The sequence below is a fragment of the Oncorhynchus masou genome, chromosome 9 (genome assembly GCF_036934945.1).
Source record: "Oncorhynchus masou masou isolate Uvic2021 chromosome 9, UVic_Omas_1.1, whole genome shotgun sequence".
In the NCBI taxonomy this organism is placed as follows: Eukaryota; Metazoa; Chordata; class Actinopteri; order Salmoniformes; family Salmonidae; genus Oncorhynchus; species Oncorhynchus masou.
The window spans coordinates 44257902-44276119 of NC_088220.1; the positions used below are offsets into that span (position 1 = coordinate 44257902).

At 43.8% G+C, this 18218-nt stretch overlaps 1 protein-coding gene across 6 annotated transcripts in view; it reads right to left on the minus strand.

The window, feature by feature from the left end:
• The window catches only part of ldb2a (LIM domain binding 2a), a 93591-nt gene that overhangs the window by 63855 nt on the left and 11518 nt on the right, over nucleotides 1-18218 (minus strand). For all 6 annotated transcript variants that reach the window (XM_064974098.1, XM_064974097.1, XM_064974096.1 and 3 more), the window contains exon 2: nucleotides 9826-9928. In XM_064974098.1, the coding sequence (XP_064830170.1) occupies nucleotides 9826-9928 (103 nt within the window). The remainder of the gene's footprint in view (nucleotides 1-9825; nucleotides 9929-18218) is intronic.

Genomic DNA, 18218 nt, shown 5'->3' on the forward strand with positions numbered 1-18218 from the left:
GGGCTGCGCTCCTGGAGTAAGTGTTGGGCTGGAGAGAGAACACCACATCACACTGAGTGAGGAATGAGCGGCACTCAGTGGGCTCCCCAGAGTAACACGGCGGGTTGTTGATCCTGGGCTCCGGAGACTCGGAAACCCTGGAAGTGGGCGGTGGATCGAGGTGGAGTTGGTGAACCTGTCTTGTGAGGTCGGAGACTTGGACGGCCAGGGTCTCAACGGCATGTCGAGCAGCAGACAATTCCTCCTCGTGTCTGCCTAGCATCGCTCCCTGGATCTCGACGGCGGAGTGAAAAGGGTCCGGAGCCGCTGGGTCCATTCTTGGTCTGATTCTTCTGTTATGTACTTGAGTGAAGACCCAAAAGCGGTTTTAACAGAAAACAGAGTTCTTTAATGAAAAACAGGAATGGCATAAATCCTCTTCCAACGTAGTCAATGGAACAAAAAGAACGTTAGAATAATGCAGGATGCACCTGCCAGGCAGACTCCGACAGGATAGGACAAGGTGGAAGCAAACGGGACGACAGCTTGCTTCTGGCATCAAAAACACAAACAAGAATCAGACACTGAAAGTAGCAGGAACAGAGAGAGAAATAGAGACCTAATCAGAGGGGGAAGAGAGAACAGGTGGGAAGGAGTGAATGAGCTAGTTAGGGGAGATGTAGAACAGCTGAAGAATGAGAGACAGAGAAGGTAACCTAAAAAGACCAGCAGAGAGAGACAGAGTGAAGAGAAAGGACAGGAACAGACATAACAAGACATGACACTCTCGCTCAATATTGGCCACCATTAATTGGATATTTGAGTGATTTAAAATAAAAGTGAACTATAATTGACAAGTGTGAGTGGTGTAGGTTCATTTGTGGGATCTGCCTGTCAAGCAGCAGAAGGGCACATTTGCAGATGTACAGTTAGCTGATCATGTTTACTTTGCAAGCTACCAGTAGAAACTTTGTACAGTTGGCTAGACCTAATGTACTTTTTCTCCAACCAACGTAGGCCTACCTAGCGAAGTTAGCTAACATTATCCTCTTTTCAACATTGTTTTTCAGAGTGTTTCATCACGATTGCTGCTGACAGACATGATAGGCTACATTGATTGATGGACCACGTGAAATTGGCTAGCTAGCTAATAGATCTCGTCAACATGGCTAGTTAATTAATAAGCCAACTTTCAGGGGATAAACTAGATGGCTATATCCAAATATTGTTTGATTTGCTTGCCATCTACAGTGGTGATGACAATAGTCTGACTGACCATTTTATCAGGAAGAGGACTTGCCGATGTCAAGCTCTTTCCAAAAGCCTAATATCGGATGAAGCAAGCCAAATGACACACGGATCTGAAAGAGGCTACCCTCACAAATCTGAAATGACATGATCAGTTGATGTTTACTGATCTTGAAAAGCATGCAGTTACCTGCGGTATAACTTCAGATGATAGAGCTAAATGTGGAGTGATCTGAAATATTTACTTCTGGCTATGCTCTTCAAAATGTGATGATATTCTAACCAAATAGGTATAACCTTTATTGGTCCCACTTTAATTGAAGTGAAGCTTATAAAGTCTTCCTAATCTTCCTAATGCCTTCATAATGCCTTCATAAGTACTGAGACTTCATGTAGTGTCCGTTAATACTTAGTTTGACGTGAGACACCTTCGGTCATTCATAACACATCCATAAAGAATCTATATCACATAACGCTTTACTGACTCTAAAGTCAGACACCTTTGGTCATCTACAACACATACATAATGCCTTATATCATATCACACCGTACTTACTATAAAGTCAGACACCCTTGCAGTGGTGATTTTAGCATGTAAATCTTGGTGTGGAAAAAAACAAGGTCGAATCATGATGACATCAGTGATCTTCATGTCGTAGTTCTAGAAAGAGTTTTCGAGTTCCCGAAGTACAATTCCAAGTTGGATGACCGTTCAAAAGATATTTTGCCAGTCGAGCTCGTTTTTTTCCCAAACTTCCCAGTTGTCTTGAACTCACCTGAAGTCAGATTTCTCAGCTCCGAGTTAACAGTTGTTTTGAGTACGGCAGAAATCATGCTGGATTGACAGCATGGCCAATGTTGAATGTTTATCACTTTAACCTTGGAAAAGAGACCCTTAAACCCAAAATTGGGACCACACACCCACTCCACTGAATAGCAGGCTAGTGATTGCTTTGCAATGCTTTGCAGTTAGCCACTGATTCCTTCCAAACCACTCATTGTTGAATTTGCCATTTTCAACTTGCTGTGTAATGTTTTTGTCCAATGGCCGATGAGCACCGACACATTTCATCTATAATTTCTCTTTATTATTTATATTCATATGAAGAGGATTTAAAAGGATTTGCCAGTAGATTGTCGACTTGATTCATGATGATGACTACTAGCTAAGATTTTGAAAGTATGAAAGTTTACATGATCGGTCCATTCATAACAACTGTAGATATAACGAGATCTGACCTAATTTTATCTGTGGCCAATGACCTTGAGTCTTCTTGGATGGGAACTTCTAATGTAACTCTATGGCAGCACCCAAGGGGCTTGAATTTTCTAGCTCTACCCTTAGATTTGGCAGTGACGTAGTGTCCCCTTGAGTGACAGAACACTTAGCCGATCACGGCTACAACTAGAGAACATTACCAACCCCTACGCTCCGTATTTTCCGCTGGCTGCCCCGCCACCACAGAAAGCACTGAGCTAGGCTGAAACTCCTGCATTTTGGAGCTGCCTTACTCAAGAAAGCAAAAAAAAGACCATGTTTGTATGGAGGCTTCATTAACTAAATTAATATTTTAATTTAGATTTTTTTTGAAATTGTTCACAAACTGATATGTGATATGTATTATTGCCAAAATAACATGCAAGATCATTTTTTTCACCTTTACCTGCCATGAACGACAGGTTGCCACTGCTACCAACATATTTTACTCTGCATGACTGCACTTTAGACTGTGTCATCCTGCAGCACAGCATTTGGGGGGGGAGTTGAGGTCATCCTAGAAATGTTTTAGAGTCATATAATATAACACACACAGAGTGTGGAAACATTAGGAACACTCTTTCCATGACAGACTGACCAGGTGAATCCAGGTGAATCCAGGTGAAAGCTATGATCCCTTATTTAGTCCATTTGAATCAGTGTAGTTGAAGAGGAGGTTGACAAGTTAAAGGAGGATTTTTTTTAGCCTTGAGACAATTGAGAAATGGATCTTGTATGTGGGCCATTCAGAGGGTGAATGGGCAAGACAAAAGATTGAAGTGCCTTTGAACGGGGTATGGTAGTAGGTGCCAGGCGCACCAGTTTGAGTGTGTCAAGAACTGCAAGGCTGCTGGGTTTTTCCACGCTCAACAGTTTCCCGTGTGTATCAAGAATTGTCCACCACCCAAAGGACATCCAGCCAACTTGACACAACTATGGGAACAATTGGAGTCAACATGGGCCAGCATCCCTGTGGAACGCTTTTGACACCTTGTAGAGTCCACACCCGACAAATCAAATCAAATCAAATGTTATTTGTCACATACACATGGTTAGCAGATGTTAATGCGAGTGTAGCGAAATGCTTAATTGACACTGTTCTGAGGGCAAAAGGTGGTGCAACACAATATTAGGAAGGTGTTCCTAATGTTTTGTGCACTCAGTGTATACAATTTAGCAGACACTTTTATGCATACATGCATCTTAGAGCCATGCATGCATACACTTTTAAGTAAGGTTGGTCCAGGGAATCGTGCCTTTCCTGGGATTGCAATGCTCTACCAAGATGCATGACAAGGATATAAATGCTTTGTGAAGCCTCAATTTAATATGATTTATAAAGCCTTTATTAAGAGGTGCTTGTGCAACCCTTTTTTTTCTCATATTTGACCTAGTGGGTTATGTCACATTTGACATTGTTGGACATATCACACAGTTATGCCACATTTATGAACCCTTTAAAAAGCATGACATTATAATTTGTGACACATTTATGTAGTGTTTCTGAAGGCTTTATGAAGCCTTTATAAGCAGCACATAACTTAAAGTGGGGCCCTTTTGGGGCAACAATTCCTTGAAAAACGGCATGTGTGTGTGTGTGTGTGTGTGTGTACAGTGCCTTCAGAAAGGAAGGCCTTTTTCCACATTTTGTTGTGTTACAGCCTGACTTTAAAATGGATTACATTTAGATTGTTTTGTCACTGGGCTACAGATAATACACCATAAGAGAAATGATCCTTTTCATAATTTTAACAAATTAATTTCAAAACAAAACATGAAATGGCTAGAGTCAATAAGTATTCAAGATCTTTGTTATGTCAAGCCAAAATAAGTTCAGGAGTAAAAATGTGCTTAACAAGTCACATAATAAGTTGCATGGACTCACTCTGTGTGCAATAATAGTTTTTAACATGGTTTTTAAATGACTACCTTACAGTATCTCTGTGCCCCACGCATACAATTATCTGTATGGTCCCTCAGTCGAGCAGTGGATTTCAAACGCAGATTCAACCACAAACACCAGAGAGGTTTTCCAGTGCCTCGCAAAGAAGGACATTGGTAGATGGGTAAAAAAATCTAATAAAAAGCAGACACTGAATATCCCTTTGAGCATGGTGAAGTTATTAATTACACTTTGGATGGTTTATCAATACACCCAGTCACTACAAAGATACAAGCATCCTTCCTAACTCAGTTGCCAGAGATTAAGGAAACTGTTCAGGGATTTCAGAATGAAGCCAATGATGACTTTAAAACAGTTACAGAGTTTAATGGCTGTGATAGGAGAAAACTGAGGATGGATCAACAACATTGTAGTTACTCCACAATAATATCCTAAATGACAGAGTGAAAAGAAGGAAGCCTGTACAGAATTAAAATATTCAAACACATGGATCCTGTTTGTAACAAGGCATTAAAGTATTACTGCATAAAATGTGGCAAAGCAATTCACTTTTTATCCTGAATACAAAGTGTTATGTTTGGGGCAAAAGTAATGCTCTCCATATTTTCAAGCATAGTGGTGGGCTGCATCATGTTATGTGTATGCTTGTAATTGTTTAAGACTAGGGAGTTTTCAGGATAAAAAATAAACGGAATGGAGCCGAGCACAAGCAAAATCCTACAGGAAAACCTGCTTCAGTCTGCTTTCTAGCAAACACTGGGAGATGAATTTACCTTTCAGCAAGACAATAATCTAAAACAAAGGCCAAATATACACTGGAGTTGCTTAACAAGAAGACAGTTACAGTTTTGAGTTAAATCTACTTGAAAAACTATGGCAAGACCTGAGAATTGTTGTCTAGAAATAATCAACAAAAATTGGTTGTCAATCATTTCTAGACAATCATTTTCAGGTCCTGACAGAGCTTGAAAGATTTTGAAAAGAATAATGGACAACTGTTGCACAATCCAGCTGTGGAAAGCTGTTAGAGACTTACCCAGAAAGACTCACAGCTGTAATCGCTGCCAAAGGTGCTTTCACAAAGTATTGACTCAGTTGTGTGAATACTTATGTAAGTGAGATATTTCTGAACTTCATTTTCAATAAAAATTTGCAACGACTTCTAAAATAACGTTTTCACTGTCATTATAAGGTATTGGGTGTTGATCGTTGACAAAAAAATGAATTAAATGTATTTTGAATTCAGGCTGTAACAAAACAAAATGTGTAATAAGTCTAGGGGTATGAATACTTTCTGAAGCCACTGTATGTCTGTGTGTCAGTCTGAAAACCTCAAATTAGAATGACTCTGATCTGGCGGTGAGTCATCATCGTCATGGCATTTAGCTGTCCGTTCCCGAGGGAACCAGGTTACCGTCTCTACACTGAGGGGATTTTCTGATTTTCTATTTGAAAAGAAAAAGTCTGTGCACACACGTGTACACGCGTGCATGCACCCACGCACATACACACACAATCTCTAGGTTGAATTACACACGTGCATTTGTACATGGCGACGCATTTCAAACCGAGAGTAAACATACATACCAATATCTATGCCTGTCTGATATTCAATGAGCTGGTGCTGTCAAAAGGCAGGCTATGTAGATGAGCATAAATGGCAATACTGCAAACCCCACTCGCAACTACCTACGTGATATGATATGGCGTGATCTACTGTAAATGCAACATCTCTATGAATTTGTGTGTCATAAACTGTCTTTCTATGTAGAGTACCAATACTGACAATACTCTAGCGATGTTGTCAAAAAGCATGTTGTTGCTCAAACACATTTCTGAAGGGGTTACACCTGAACCTTTTTAAGTCCTTTTTTAGAAACGGTTGAATTCATCTGGTCGATTTGGAATGTAAGTTTGTGTTGTATTTTAAATTCTGTCCGGGTGGGTCCGGGTGGGCGTCTGTCCACAGTGGCGGGACGTGGACCCCACTCTAACAAAGTCTTAGTGCATCTTCCTCTCGTCCTTAGATAGGCGACCCTCGCCGCCGACCTTGGCCAGGACCCCACTGGACTGAGGGGCAGCTCGGGACTGAGGTGCAGCTCGGGACTGAGGTGCAGCTCGGGACTGAGGGGCAGCTCGGGACTGAGGGGCAGCTCGGGACTGAGGGGCAGCTCGGGACTGAGGGGTAGCTCGGCACTGAGAGGAAGCTCAGCACTGAGAGGAAGCTCAGCACTGAGAGGAAGCTCAGGCAGGTAGTTGGCTCTGGCAGATCCTGGCTGGCTGGCGGTTCTGGCAGAGTCTGGCTGACTGGTGGATCTGGAAGAGTCTGGCAGACTGACGGCTCTGTCTGCTCCTTGCTGACTGGCGGCTCTGGCTAGTCCATGCTGACTGGCGGCTCTGGCTGCTCCATGCTGATTGGCAGGCTCTGGCTGCTCCATGCTGACTGACGGCTCTGGCTGTTCCATGCAGACTGGCAGCTCTGGCGGCTTCTTGCAGACTGGCAACTCTGGCGGCTTCTTGCAGACTGGCAGCTCTGGCTGCTCCATGCAGACTGGCAGCTCTGGCAGCTCCTTGCAGACTGGCAGCTCTTTGAAGACTGGCAGCTCCTTGCAGACTGGCAGCTCTGGCTGCTCCATGCAGACTAGCAGCTCTGGCTGCTCCGTGCAGACTGGCAGCTCTGGCCAGGCGGGAGACACCGGCAGCGCTGTCGAGGAGGAAGGCTCTGGCAGCGCTAAACAGGCGGGAGACTCCGGCAGTGCAGGAGAGGAGGAAGGCTCTGGCAGCGCTGGAGAGGCGAGGCGCACTGTAGGCCTGATGCGTGGTGCTGACACTGGTGGTACTGGGCCGAGGACACGCACAGGAAGCCTGGTGCGGGGAGCTGCCACCGGAGGGCTGGTGCGTGGAGGTGGTAGAGGGTAGACCGGACCGTGCAGGCGCACTGGAGCTCTTGAGCACCAAGCCTGCACAACCTTACCTGGTTGAATACTCCCGGTCGCTCTGCCAGTGCGGCGAGGTGGAATAGCCCGCACTGGGCTATGCAGGCGAACCGGGGACACCGTGCGCAAGGCTGGTGCCATGTAAGCCGGCCCAAGGAGACGCATTGGGGACCAGATGCGTAGAGCCGGCTTCATGGCATTTGGCTCGACGCTCACACTCGCCAGGCCGATACGCGGAGCTGGAATGTACCGCACCGGGCTATGCACCCGCACTGGGGACACCGTGCGCACCACAGCATAACACGGTGCCTGCCCGGTCTCTCTAGCCCCCCGGTAAGCACAGGAAGTTGGCGTAGGTCTCCTACCTAGCGTCGCCATACTCCCTGTGAGCCCCCACCCAAGAAATCTTTGGGGCTGGCTCTCGGGCTTCCATCCGCGTCGCCGTGCTGCCTCCTCATACCAGCGCCTCTCCGCTTTCTTCGCCTCCAGTTCTTCCTTGGGGCGGCGATATTCTCCATGCTGTGCCCAGGGTCCTTCTCCGTTTAGGATTTCCTCCCAAGTCCAGAAATCCTTATTTCGTATCTCCTGCTGCCGCTGCCTGTTGTCACGCCGCTTGATCCTGTTGTGGTGGGTGATTCTGTTACGGTTGTCTATATGCGAAGGAGAGTCGGACCAAAATGCGGAGTGGCTATTGAGATTCATGTTTAATGAAAAAACACACTAAACACAAACACTACAAAACAATAAACGTAACAAAAACCGAAACAGCCTAATACTGGTGCAAACTAGTACACGACAGGAAAGGGAACAAATAAGACAATAACCCACGAAATACCCAAAGAATATGGCTGCCTAAATATGGTTCCCAATAAGAGACAACGATAAACACCTGCCTCTGATTGAGAACCACTTCAGACAGCCATAGATACACCTAGAACACCCCACTAAGCTACCATCCCAATACATGTGGAAAAAACCCCAATACAAAACACACCACATACAAAAACCCATGCCACACCCTGGCCTGACCAAATAGATAGAAAGAAAACACAAAATACTAAGACCAGGGCGTGACAGTGTCCACCTGTGTTTGTGTAATGTATTTTATTGCTTGTCAAAAAAACAAGGTTTGTCTTGAATTAAACTAAACATATTTACACTTTGTAACCCACAACGTTCCATGGTTCATTGAGATGTATATAGGCTGTGTGCTCTGCCCCGGTCACTCCCTGGGGTGACGTTTTCCCTAGGTACAGATCTAGGATCAGCTCCCCCTTCCCAAATCTCTGATCAGAAATGTTTGTAACTTGAAACTGTTTATAGTTTAAAATCCTAGCTTTCTCAACTCCAAGTGAGAACATTCTGAATGACTTGTTTAAAGGATATTGTATTGGTTGTCAAGATACAGTACATTTCCTCTGTGGGCGACAGCTTCTAATGCAAGTTTGGAGGGGCGTACTTTCTAAGCCCTACGTTTTCCTTCTGTGGAAAACATTCATTTGGATTGTTACACAGACAACAATTGAAACAATTGAACAGTTAAGATCAATTCTTATTTCATTTCTTGTGGCCGGGATAATTTGAAGTTAAGGGTAGGTCTAAAGTGTAAGGTCACGCCAGAAAAGGGCATTACATCAGAGGGGTATCTCAAGAATCAGGTTTGAAGAGTTAGAGAGGTAATTTTGGTGGACTCTGAGTTCAACTCGGGATAACCAGTCAAACAAATGTGGCTCGCCTTTTAGACTGGTACATTTCTATGGCAGCCAATCCTTCAGAACTAACCTGAAGGATGTTCTACAAAGCCAGCTAGATCCACTGACCAGCTTCAGTTAGCTTCACATTCCAGCTCAGGCTTCATCCGTACTACGAAGGTGGATTTTGCTCGTCTGCCTGCCGCTAACTCTGTCGCACGTGGCTAGTCAATCCATGGGCTGGTCAGTGCCCCATTTTCATTAGTGCCGAAATCAAAACAGAAGAAAAGTTATCTTTCATTTTCAGCAGGCCATGGTGTGAAATAGGCTTTTAGAAATGGCGTCTTTATTACATGACTTATCGTTAATGCCGTCTTTGGTGTGCCTATGAATGGCTGCACACCTTTTCTCCTACCTCTATCGATAAAATCATTTCATCATAACAACAATAATTTAATTTGTCATACAAAAGTTTTACTGTGCATTCTGTCATTACGAAATAATGTGATAGTTATTTTAAAATTTCACCATGTTTTAACACAACCGTTTAAAAAAAATATATATATACAGTACATGCATGTATATTTAATCGGCCTTCTTCCTCAAATAAAGGGCATGACGATGCATATTTAACAACCGCTGTCATAGTATGAATGAAGCCTGAGCTGGAATGTGACGCTAACTGAAGCTGGTTAGCTTTAGAATACTCGGAGTAGATCTAGCTTGCTTTCGTAGGGTACCCCTCAGGTGAGCTACGAAAACAGAGGACAGCTTGGTAAACCCGGTGAATTGTGGGTAGTGTAGTCTTACTGTATCTCTTTGGTCCATCCTCCAGGCAGAAGGAGAGGGTCAGGGTGGCGTCCTCCTCAAAGAACTCCGTGGCAAACGCATCCCACCACAGACTGTCACTCTCCTGAATGAGAGAGAGAGAGAGAGAGAGAGAGAGTGAGAAGAAAGTTGATCAATAATTGAAACACCTCTAATATTATCATATCGTTTTCATTGTTGCAGAGAACATATATTTTTTTTTATCAAAACAACAGATTGCAGACTATTTACGCAGTCCCACAATCTCATTGCTCCGTGGTAGGTACAAAAACATACATTTTCACATCCAACAACCAACATATGTCACGCATCAAGGACATCCGCCACTGCATACAACATGATGATATTGAAATCCCTTTGTAAATACTGACAGGCTAAATGTTTCACCCTTTCACCTGTCCCTCTGGAGAACGTGACACTGTCATTTACCAGATCATGTACCTTAACTGGGGACGACCCCGGCGTGACAAATGATGTTGATTTCACCCGACATGTTATGACAGACCGAGAGGCTTTCATTCGTCCCTCCGCTAGTCCCTCCCAGATGTTGACAATTATCCATGTCAACATCGCCTAGTGTCAAGTCCAATAAGTGCTGACCCCAAGGGACTTAATGTGCTTCATATCTGCAGGTCTGGGGCTAGGTGTGTCCGTGTGTGTGTGTCCGTGTGTGTGTGTGTCCGTGTGTGTGTGTGTGTGTGTGTGTGTGTGTGTGTGTGTGTGTGTGTGTGTGTGTGTGTGTGTGTGTGTGTGTGTGTGTGTGTGTGTGTGTGTGTGTGTGTGTGTGTGTGGAATAAGGAGGGCTAAGTGGGAAGGGAGTGGAGGAAGGAAAGGAACTAGACCACCTGCAGTTCATTTAGGAGGTGAATCAATATGTGCTCATGACCTGGGAAGAGGGCATCCGCTGGTCAAATATCATCAAAATCCCTGGGTTAGAGACTAGTGATAAGCCTATGATAAGGTACTTTAAGGGCTGGGATCAATTGCAGATTGAGGTAAACTGCACTGCTGGTTCATTGAGAATGTTAAGCTGTATTGGAGGTGTTACAAATGTTGTAAGCAACACCCTAAGTTGATCCTGGTGCAGACATTGTCATTGGATATTGACACAAAACCATACTAGAAGTGTGGTTTCCAACTTAACTCAGGGTCCCTTTTCAGGACCCTGTCTTTCTTTTTTTAGTAAAAATCCAAATAACTTCACAGATCTTCATTGTAAAGGCTTTAAACTCTGTTCCCAATGCTTGTTCAATGGACCATAAACAGTTCATGAACATGCACCTGTGGAATGGTCGTTAAGACACTAACAGCGTACAGACGGTAGGCAATTAAGGTCACAGTTCTGAAAACTTAGGACACAAAAGAGGCTTTTCTACTAACTATGAAAAACACCAAAAGAAAGATGCCTATGGTCCCTGCGTGTCTGTGTGAACGTGCCTTAGGCATGCTGCAAGGAGGCATGAGGACTGCAGATGTGTTCAGGGCACTAAATTGCAATGTCCGTACTGTGAGACGCCTAAGATAGAGCTACAGGGAGACAGGACGGACAGCTGATCTTCCTCGCAGTGGCAGACTACGTGTAACAACACCTGCACAGGATTGGTACATCCGAACATCACACCTGCGAGACAGGTACAGGATGGCAACAACTGCCCGAGTTACACCAGGAACGCACAATCCCTCCATCAGTGTTCAGACTGTCCTCAATAGGCTGAGAGAGGTTGGACTGAGGGCTTGTAGGCCTGTTGTAAGGCAGGTCCTCACCAGACATCACCGGCAACAACGCCGCCTATGGGCACAAACCCACCATCGCTGGACCAGACAGGACTGGTAAAAAGTGCTCTTCTCTGAAGAGTTGCGGTTTTGTCTCACCAAGAGTGATGGTCGGATTCGCGTTTAGCGTCGAAGTGTAACACCGAGGCGGGATCGATTTGGAGGTAGAGGGTCCGTCATGGTCTGGGGAGGTGTGTCACAGCATCATCAGACTGAGCTTGTTGTAATTGCAGGCAATCTCAACGCTGTGTGTTACAGGGAAGACATCCTCCTCCCTCATGTGGTACCCTTCCTTCAGGCTGATCCTGACATGACCCTCCAGCATGACAATGCCACCAGCCATACTGCTCGTTCTGTGCGTGATTTCCTGCAAGACAGGAATGTCAGTGTTCTGCCATGGCCAGTGAAGAGCCTGGATCTCAATCCCATTGAGCAAGTCTGGGACCTGTTGGATTGGAGGGTGAGGGCTAAGGCCATTCCCCCCAAAAAATGTCCGGGACCTTGCAGGTGTCTTGGTGGAAGAGTGGGGTAACATCTCACAGCAAGAACTGGCTAATCTGACGCAGTCCATGAGGAGGAGGTGCACTGCAGTACTTAATGCAGCTGGTGGCCACAGCATATACTGACTGTTACTTTTGATTTTGCCCCACCCCCCTTTGTTCAGGGACATATCATTGCATTTATGTTAGTCACATGTCTGTGGAACTTGTTCAGTTTATGTCTCAGTTGTTGAATCTTGCTATGTTCATATAAATATTTACACATGTTAAGTTTGCTGAAAATAAACACAGTTGGCACTGAGAGGACGTTCCTTTTTTTGCTGAGTTTATGAAAAACGATACTCATCTTCCAATTTCAAGTCAAATTTAGTTTATTGGTCGAGTACACAATTTATCAGATGTTATAGCTGGTGAAATGGAATGCTTATGTTACTATGTAACGACCGTCGTCGGTGGAATAAGGTGAGGACCAAGGTGCAGCGTGATAAGTGTTCATGATTTTTAATATAATCAAAACTGAACACTAAACAAAATAACAACTAAGAAGACCGAACAAACGAACCACAAAACAGAAAATAACCCCCCCCCCAAAAAAAGGCTACCTAAGTATGATTCTCAATCAGAGACAACTAACGACACCTGCCTCTGATTGAGAACCATACCAGGCCAAACTCAAAAACCAACATAGAAACACAAACATAGACTGCCCACCCCAACTCACGCCCTGACCATACTAAAACAAAGACAAAACAAAGGAACTAAGGTCAGAACGTGACATACTAGCTCCTAACAATGCAGTAAATACAGTAAAATGTCAAGTACACAAATAATACAAAAATATATAATAATCTTGAAATGCTGGAACAACATCGGAGTAGCAGCAATTCAAATTCAATCTGTTGTATACCTATACACACCGGATGAATTTACACCAGATATACTAAGAATGATATGTACAGAAGTAGATATAGTAGAGTGAGCTATGTCAAGAATGCAGTGTATAAATATGCAGTGTTTTATAAGTAAAATGTAATGTACAAATTCCGCACGGTCACATATTTGCACCACTGCAAATTTAGAGCATGCCAACTGTGTTTCTTCATTTTGACCCAGATACCCCCACTGCTGTACCATCACTGCCTTTTATCAGCACACATCAAAAGCTCAACGAGTCATGAACTGGGACTGTTAGTAGTGATTACTAACTCAACAGGAGTTTCTGCGTTGTGTGTAACTGGGCTAGTACCAGGCAACTGGCAGTGGATGGATTCTGCCAGGGGACAGGAGGACACCCACTGGGCACAGACGTCAGTTCAACATCTAGTTTTGATTTACATTTGGTTTGGTTGTCAACTAACCTCCACTGGGACAGCACTGGATGAGCTGGTTGAGAAGTGTGTGTGCATGTCTGAGGAATGTTTGTACTTAAGAGAGCGCGAGAGAAAGAGAGATATTGCATGGATGTGTTTATCTGCATGGCTGTCCATATCGTTGTGAATTTAATTTCTTGTATTTTTATGTGTGTGTGTAAGTGCATGAGTACGTGTGTGTGTGTGTGTGTGTGTGTGTGTGTGTGTGTGTGTGTGTGTGTGTGTGTGTGTGTGTGTGTGTGTGTGTGTGTGTGTGTGTGTGTGTGTGTTTGTGTGTGTGTGTGTGTGTGTGTGTGTGAGAGAGAGAGAGACATTCTGATTTGTCACACTCACCAGGCTGAATGACCTCAGCAGATAATCCTGTCCTGTGAGGGGCCTCCAGGGAGTGGCAGTAAAGGCAAGGGTCAACAAGGCACTCTTTCCCTTCCTCTCTTTCCCTCTCTTTCCCTTCCTCTCTTTCTCTCTCCCTCCCTCCCTCTCTTTCCCTTCCTCTCTTTCCCTCTCCCTCCATCCCTCTCCCTCCATCCCTCTCTTTCCCTCTCTCTCTTTCCCTCTCTCTCTCTCTCTCTCTCTCTCTCTCTCTCTTTCATTCATTCACCTTCTCTCCCTCTCTCTGTCTTCACTTCCTCTCTCTCTCTCATTCTATCCCGCTCTCTCTCTCGCTTTCTATCTCTCTCTCTCAACGACAAGCCTCTCCATTCAATAACACTTTCAGTATGGTCGGCTGTTTTAACTTGAACTTTATTGCCATTCAACAACATTTATGGTTTTCGTGTTGTAAATGGCTAAACATTGTATCACATTTCCATATACAGTTGAAGTCGGAAGTTTACATACACCTTAGCCAAATACATTAAAACTCGCTCTTCAATCACTCTACAAATTTCTTGTTAACAAACTATAGTTTTGGCAAGTCGGTTAGGACATCTACTTTGTCCATGACACAAGTCATTTTTCCAAGAATTGTTTACAGACAGATTATTTCACTTATAATTCACTGTATCACAATTACAGTGTGTCAGAGGTTTACAGAGGTCAGTTTACAGAGGTCAGAGGTTTACATACACTAAGTTGACTGTGCCTTTAAATAGCTTGGGAATTTACATGTATTTGGCTAAGGTGTATGTAAACTTCCGACTTCAACTGTACATACACACAGTTGAAGTCGCAAGTTAACATACACCTTAGCCCAATACATTTAAACTCAGTTTTTCACATTTCCTGACATTTAATCCTACTAAAAATTACATGTCTTACGTCGGTTACGATCACCACTATATTTTAAGAATGTGAAATGTCAGAATAATAGTAGAGAGTAGGATTAATTTCAACTTTTATTTATTTTATCACATTCCCAGTGGGTCAGAAGTTTACATACACTCAATTATTATTTGGTAGCATTGCCTTGAAACTGTTTAACTTAGGTCAAACGTTTCGGGTAGCCTTCCACAAGCTTCCCACAATACGTTGGGTGAAATTTGCCCCATTCCTCCTGACAGAACTGGTGTAACTGAGTCAGGTTTGTAGGCCTCCTTGCTCGCAAGGATTTTCTATAGGATTGAGATCAGGGCTTTGTGATGGCCACTCTAAAACCTTGACTTTGTTGTCCTTGCCACAACTTTGGAAGTATGCTTGGTGTCATTGTCCATTTGGAAGACCCATTTGCGACCAAGCTTCAACTTCCTGACTGATGTCTTGAGATGTTGCTTCAATATATCCACATACTTTTCCTACCTTATGATGCCATCTATTTTTTGAAGTGCACCAGACCCTCTTGCAACAACATGATAATGCCACCCCCGTGCTTTGCGCCTGGGATGGTGTTCTTTGGCTTGCAAGCCTCCCCCTTTTCCCTCCAAACATAACCATGGTCATTATGGCCAAACAGTTCTATTTTTGTTTCATCAGACCAGAGGACATTTCTTCAAAAAGTACAATCTTTGTCCCCATGTGCAGTTGCAAACCGTAGTCTGGCTTTTTTATGGCAGTTTTGGAGCAGTGGCAACTTCCTTGCTGAGCGGCCTTTCAGGTTATTCCGATAGAGGACTCGTTTTACTGTGGATATAGATACTTTTGCAGCTTTGCAGTTGATTGATTTGCATTTTTCGCACCAAAGTACATTCATCTCTAAGAGACCGAACGCGTCTCCTTCCTGAGCGGTATGACAGCTGCGTGGTCTCATAGTGTTAATACTTGCGTACTATTGTTTGTACAGATGAACGTAGTACCTTCAAGCGTTTGGAAATTGCTCCCAAGGTTGAACCAGACTTGTGGAGGTCTACATATTTTTTCTGAGGACTTGGCTGATTTCTTTTGATTTTCCCATCAAAGAGGCACTGAATTTGAAGGTAGGCCTTGAAATACATCCACAGGTACACCTCCAATTGACTCAAATGATGTCAATTAGCCTATCAGAAGCTTCTAAAGTCATGACATAATTTTCTAGAATTTTCCGAGCTGTCATTTTCCGAGGCACAGTCAACTTTGTGTATGTAAACTTCTGACCCACTGGAATTGTGATACAGTGAATTATAAGTGAAATAATCTGCCTGTAAACAACAACAAATTACTTGTGTCATGGACAAAGTAGATGCCTAACCGACTTGCCAAAACTATAGTTTGTTAACAAGACATTTGTGGAGTGGTTGAAAAATGAGTTTTAATGACTCCAACATAAGTGTATGTAAACGTCCGACTTCAACTGTAGAAGGTAAATATTTTGTTAGTAGTAAAATGAGGTAGGAGTAGAACACATAGACAATGATGTTTTCCTGTAGTGTGTCGATGAAAGGCATTGCTTAGCCTGTCTTCGTAACCTTTTCCCTTTGTCAAATAACAGGCGAGGGGATTTAATACATGTCAGATGTCCTATTCCATATAAACTTGTGGGATTACTAGTGGAAACATCCCTTCAACATCCTCTTACTTAAGGTCCTGCTACTTTACAGAATGGATCTCTATGTTAGTGAGTCAGTTTCGACTCAGTATGTTCCATTCAGGAGGTCCATTGACATTTTGCTCTGGCATTCAACCATACAAACAGGGCCTCTGTTTCAAGAAAGAGCAGAGCATTCGGCTGCTGCTTACATCACTGTAAGTACTGTACTGTATGTGCATGGCAGTGTTTCCCCTAGTTTGATTTCCAGGCGGGGCGCAAAGGCCTCCAAAGCAACATATAGGTCTTCTGGTATCAAAATGTTGAATTGGAACCAAAATAATCATTTTTCCTGAAAATATTTTCAATTGCAATCCTCATGTGTATTGGTATAATACATAGACTGTGGTTGACTGTATACCATAGTTCTGATTTATGCTAGATAGATACACTACCCAGTGTTCAGCTGCCTGAATGCAAATAAAACATTTATATTCACATTTTAGCAGACACTATTATCCAGAGGGTTCCTTGCTCAAGGGCACATTGACAGATTTTTCACCTAGTCAACTAAGGAATATGAACCAGCGACCTTTCACTTCATGGCCCAACCCCTTAACTGCTAGGCTATCTAGGCTAGGGCAGATGCCACCCGAACCGGATTTATATAAAACAATCAGCACTTGACAACTCTGCCACACTTCCCTCTTTCTCTTTAACATCTCCTCTAAATCTATCCCATGCAACAGCTCTCCAGACCAGCTTCCTCCTTCTCCACCTCCATGCATGGCTGGACAGGAGGGGAAACTTTCCACACACTCGTGTCATGCTTTCATTTACGCTACCTGACTTCCTGACTAGCTGACAAGCCAGCGGTGCTATGCTAGCTGGTGTCAACCACCACAGATCAGTGGCAAGCTGCAGGGACCTCAGGTGAACTAACACAGCAGGTTATCCTCCCTGACGCCTGCCACTGCCAGCCAATAAAGCCCTATTGATTTGAACAGATGGTTCCCGTCTAGAGGGATTTATCAAATTTGTCAATTGGAGTGGGTAATAGTGTGTGTGTGTGTTTATTTAATTTCTTCAATTAACTAGGCAGGTCAGTTAAGAACAAATTCTTATTTACAATGACGGCCTACCAAAAGGCAAAAGGCCTCCTGCGGGGACATGGGCTGGGATAAAAAAAAATATATATAAATATAGGACAAAACACACATCACGACAAGAGAGACACCATAACACTACATAAAGAGAGACCTAAGACAACACAGCATGGTAGCAACACGTGACAACACAGCATGGTAGCAACACAACATGGTAGCAGCACAAAACATGGTACAAAAATTATTGGGCACAACAGCACAAAGGGCAAGAAGGTGTGTGTGTCTGTGTGGTGGGGGGTAGTGTGTGTGTGTGTGTGGTAGTGTGTGGTGGTGGGGGGTGTGTTTGGTGTTTGTGTGCGTACCTGCGTGTGTGTGTGTGTGTGTGTGTGTGTGTGTGTGTGTGTGTGTGTGTGTGTGTGTGTGTGTGTGTGTGTGTGTGTGTGTGTGTGTGTGTGTGTGTGTGTGTGTGTGTGTGTGTGTGTGTGCGTGTGTGTGCGTGCGTGTGAAGCGACTAATCACATCACAGCGGGCCAAGCGGGCATGGATTTATGGGATAGCTAAAAGATTAGTGGGACACCATAGTGAGGATTGTCTGTAAATAACAGTAGACTTGAGGCTCCTATTCACACACACTTATAAATAGATGACGCACACACACACACACACAGTCCTGCACACAAAGTCACAAACACATAATGAGTGCATGCACACACTCACTAATAGTAACACAGACAATTAGCACACACACACA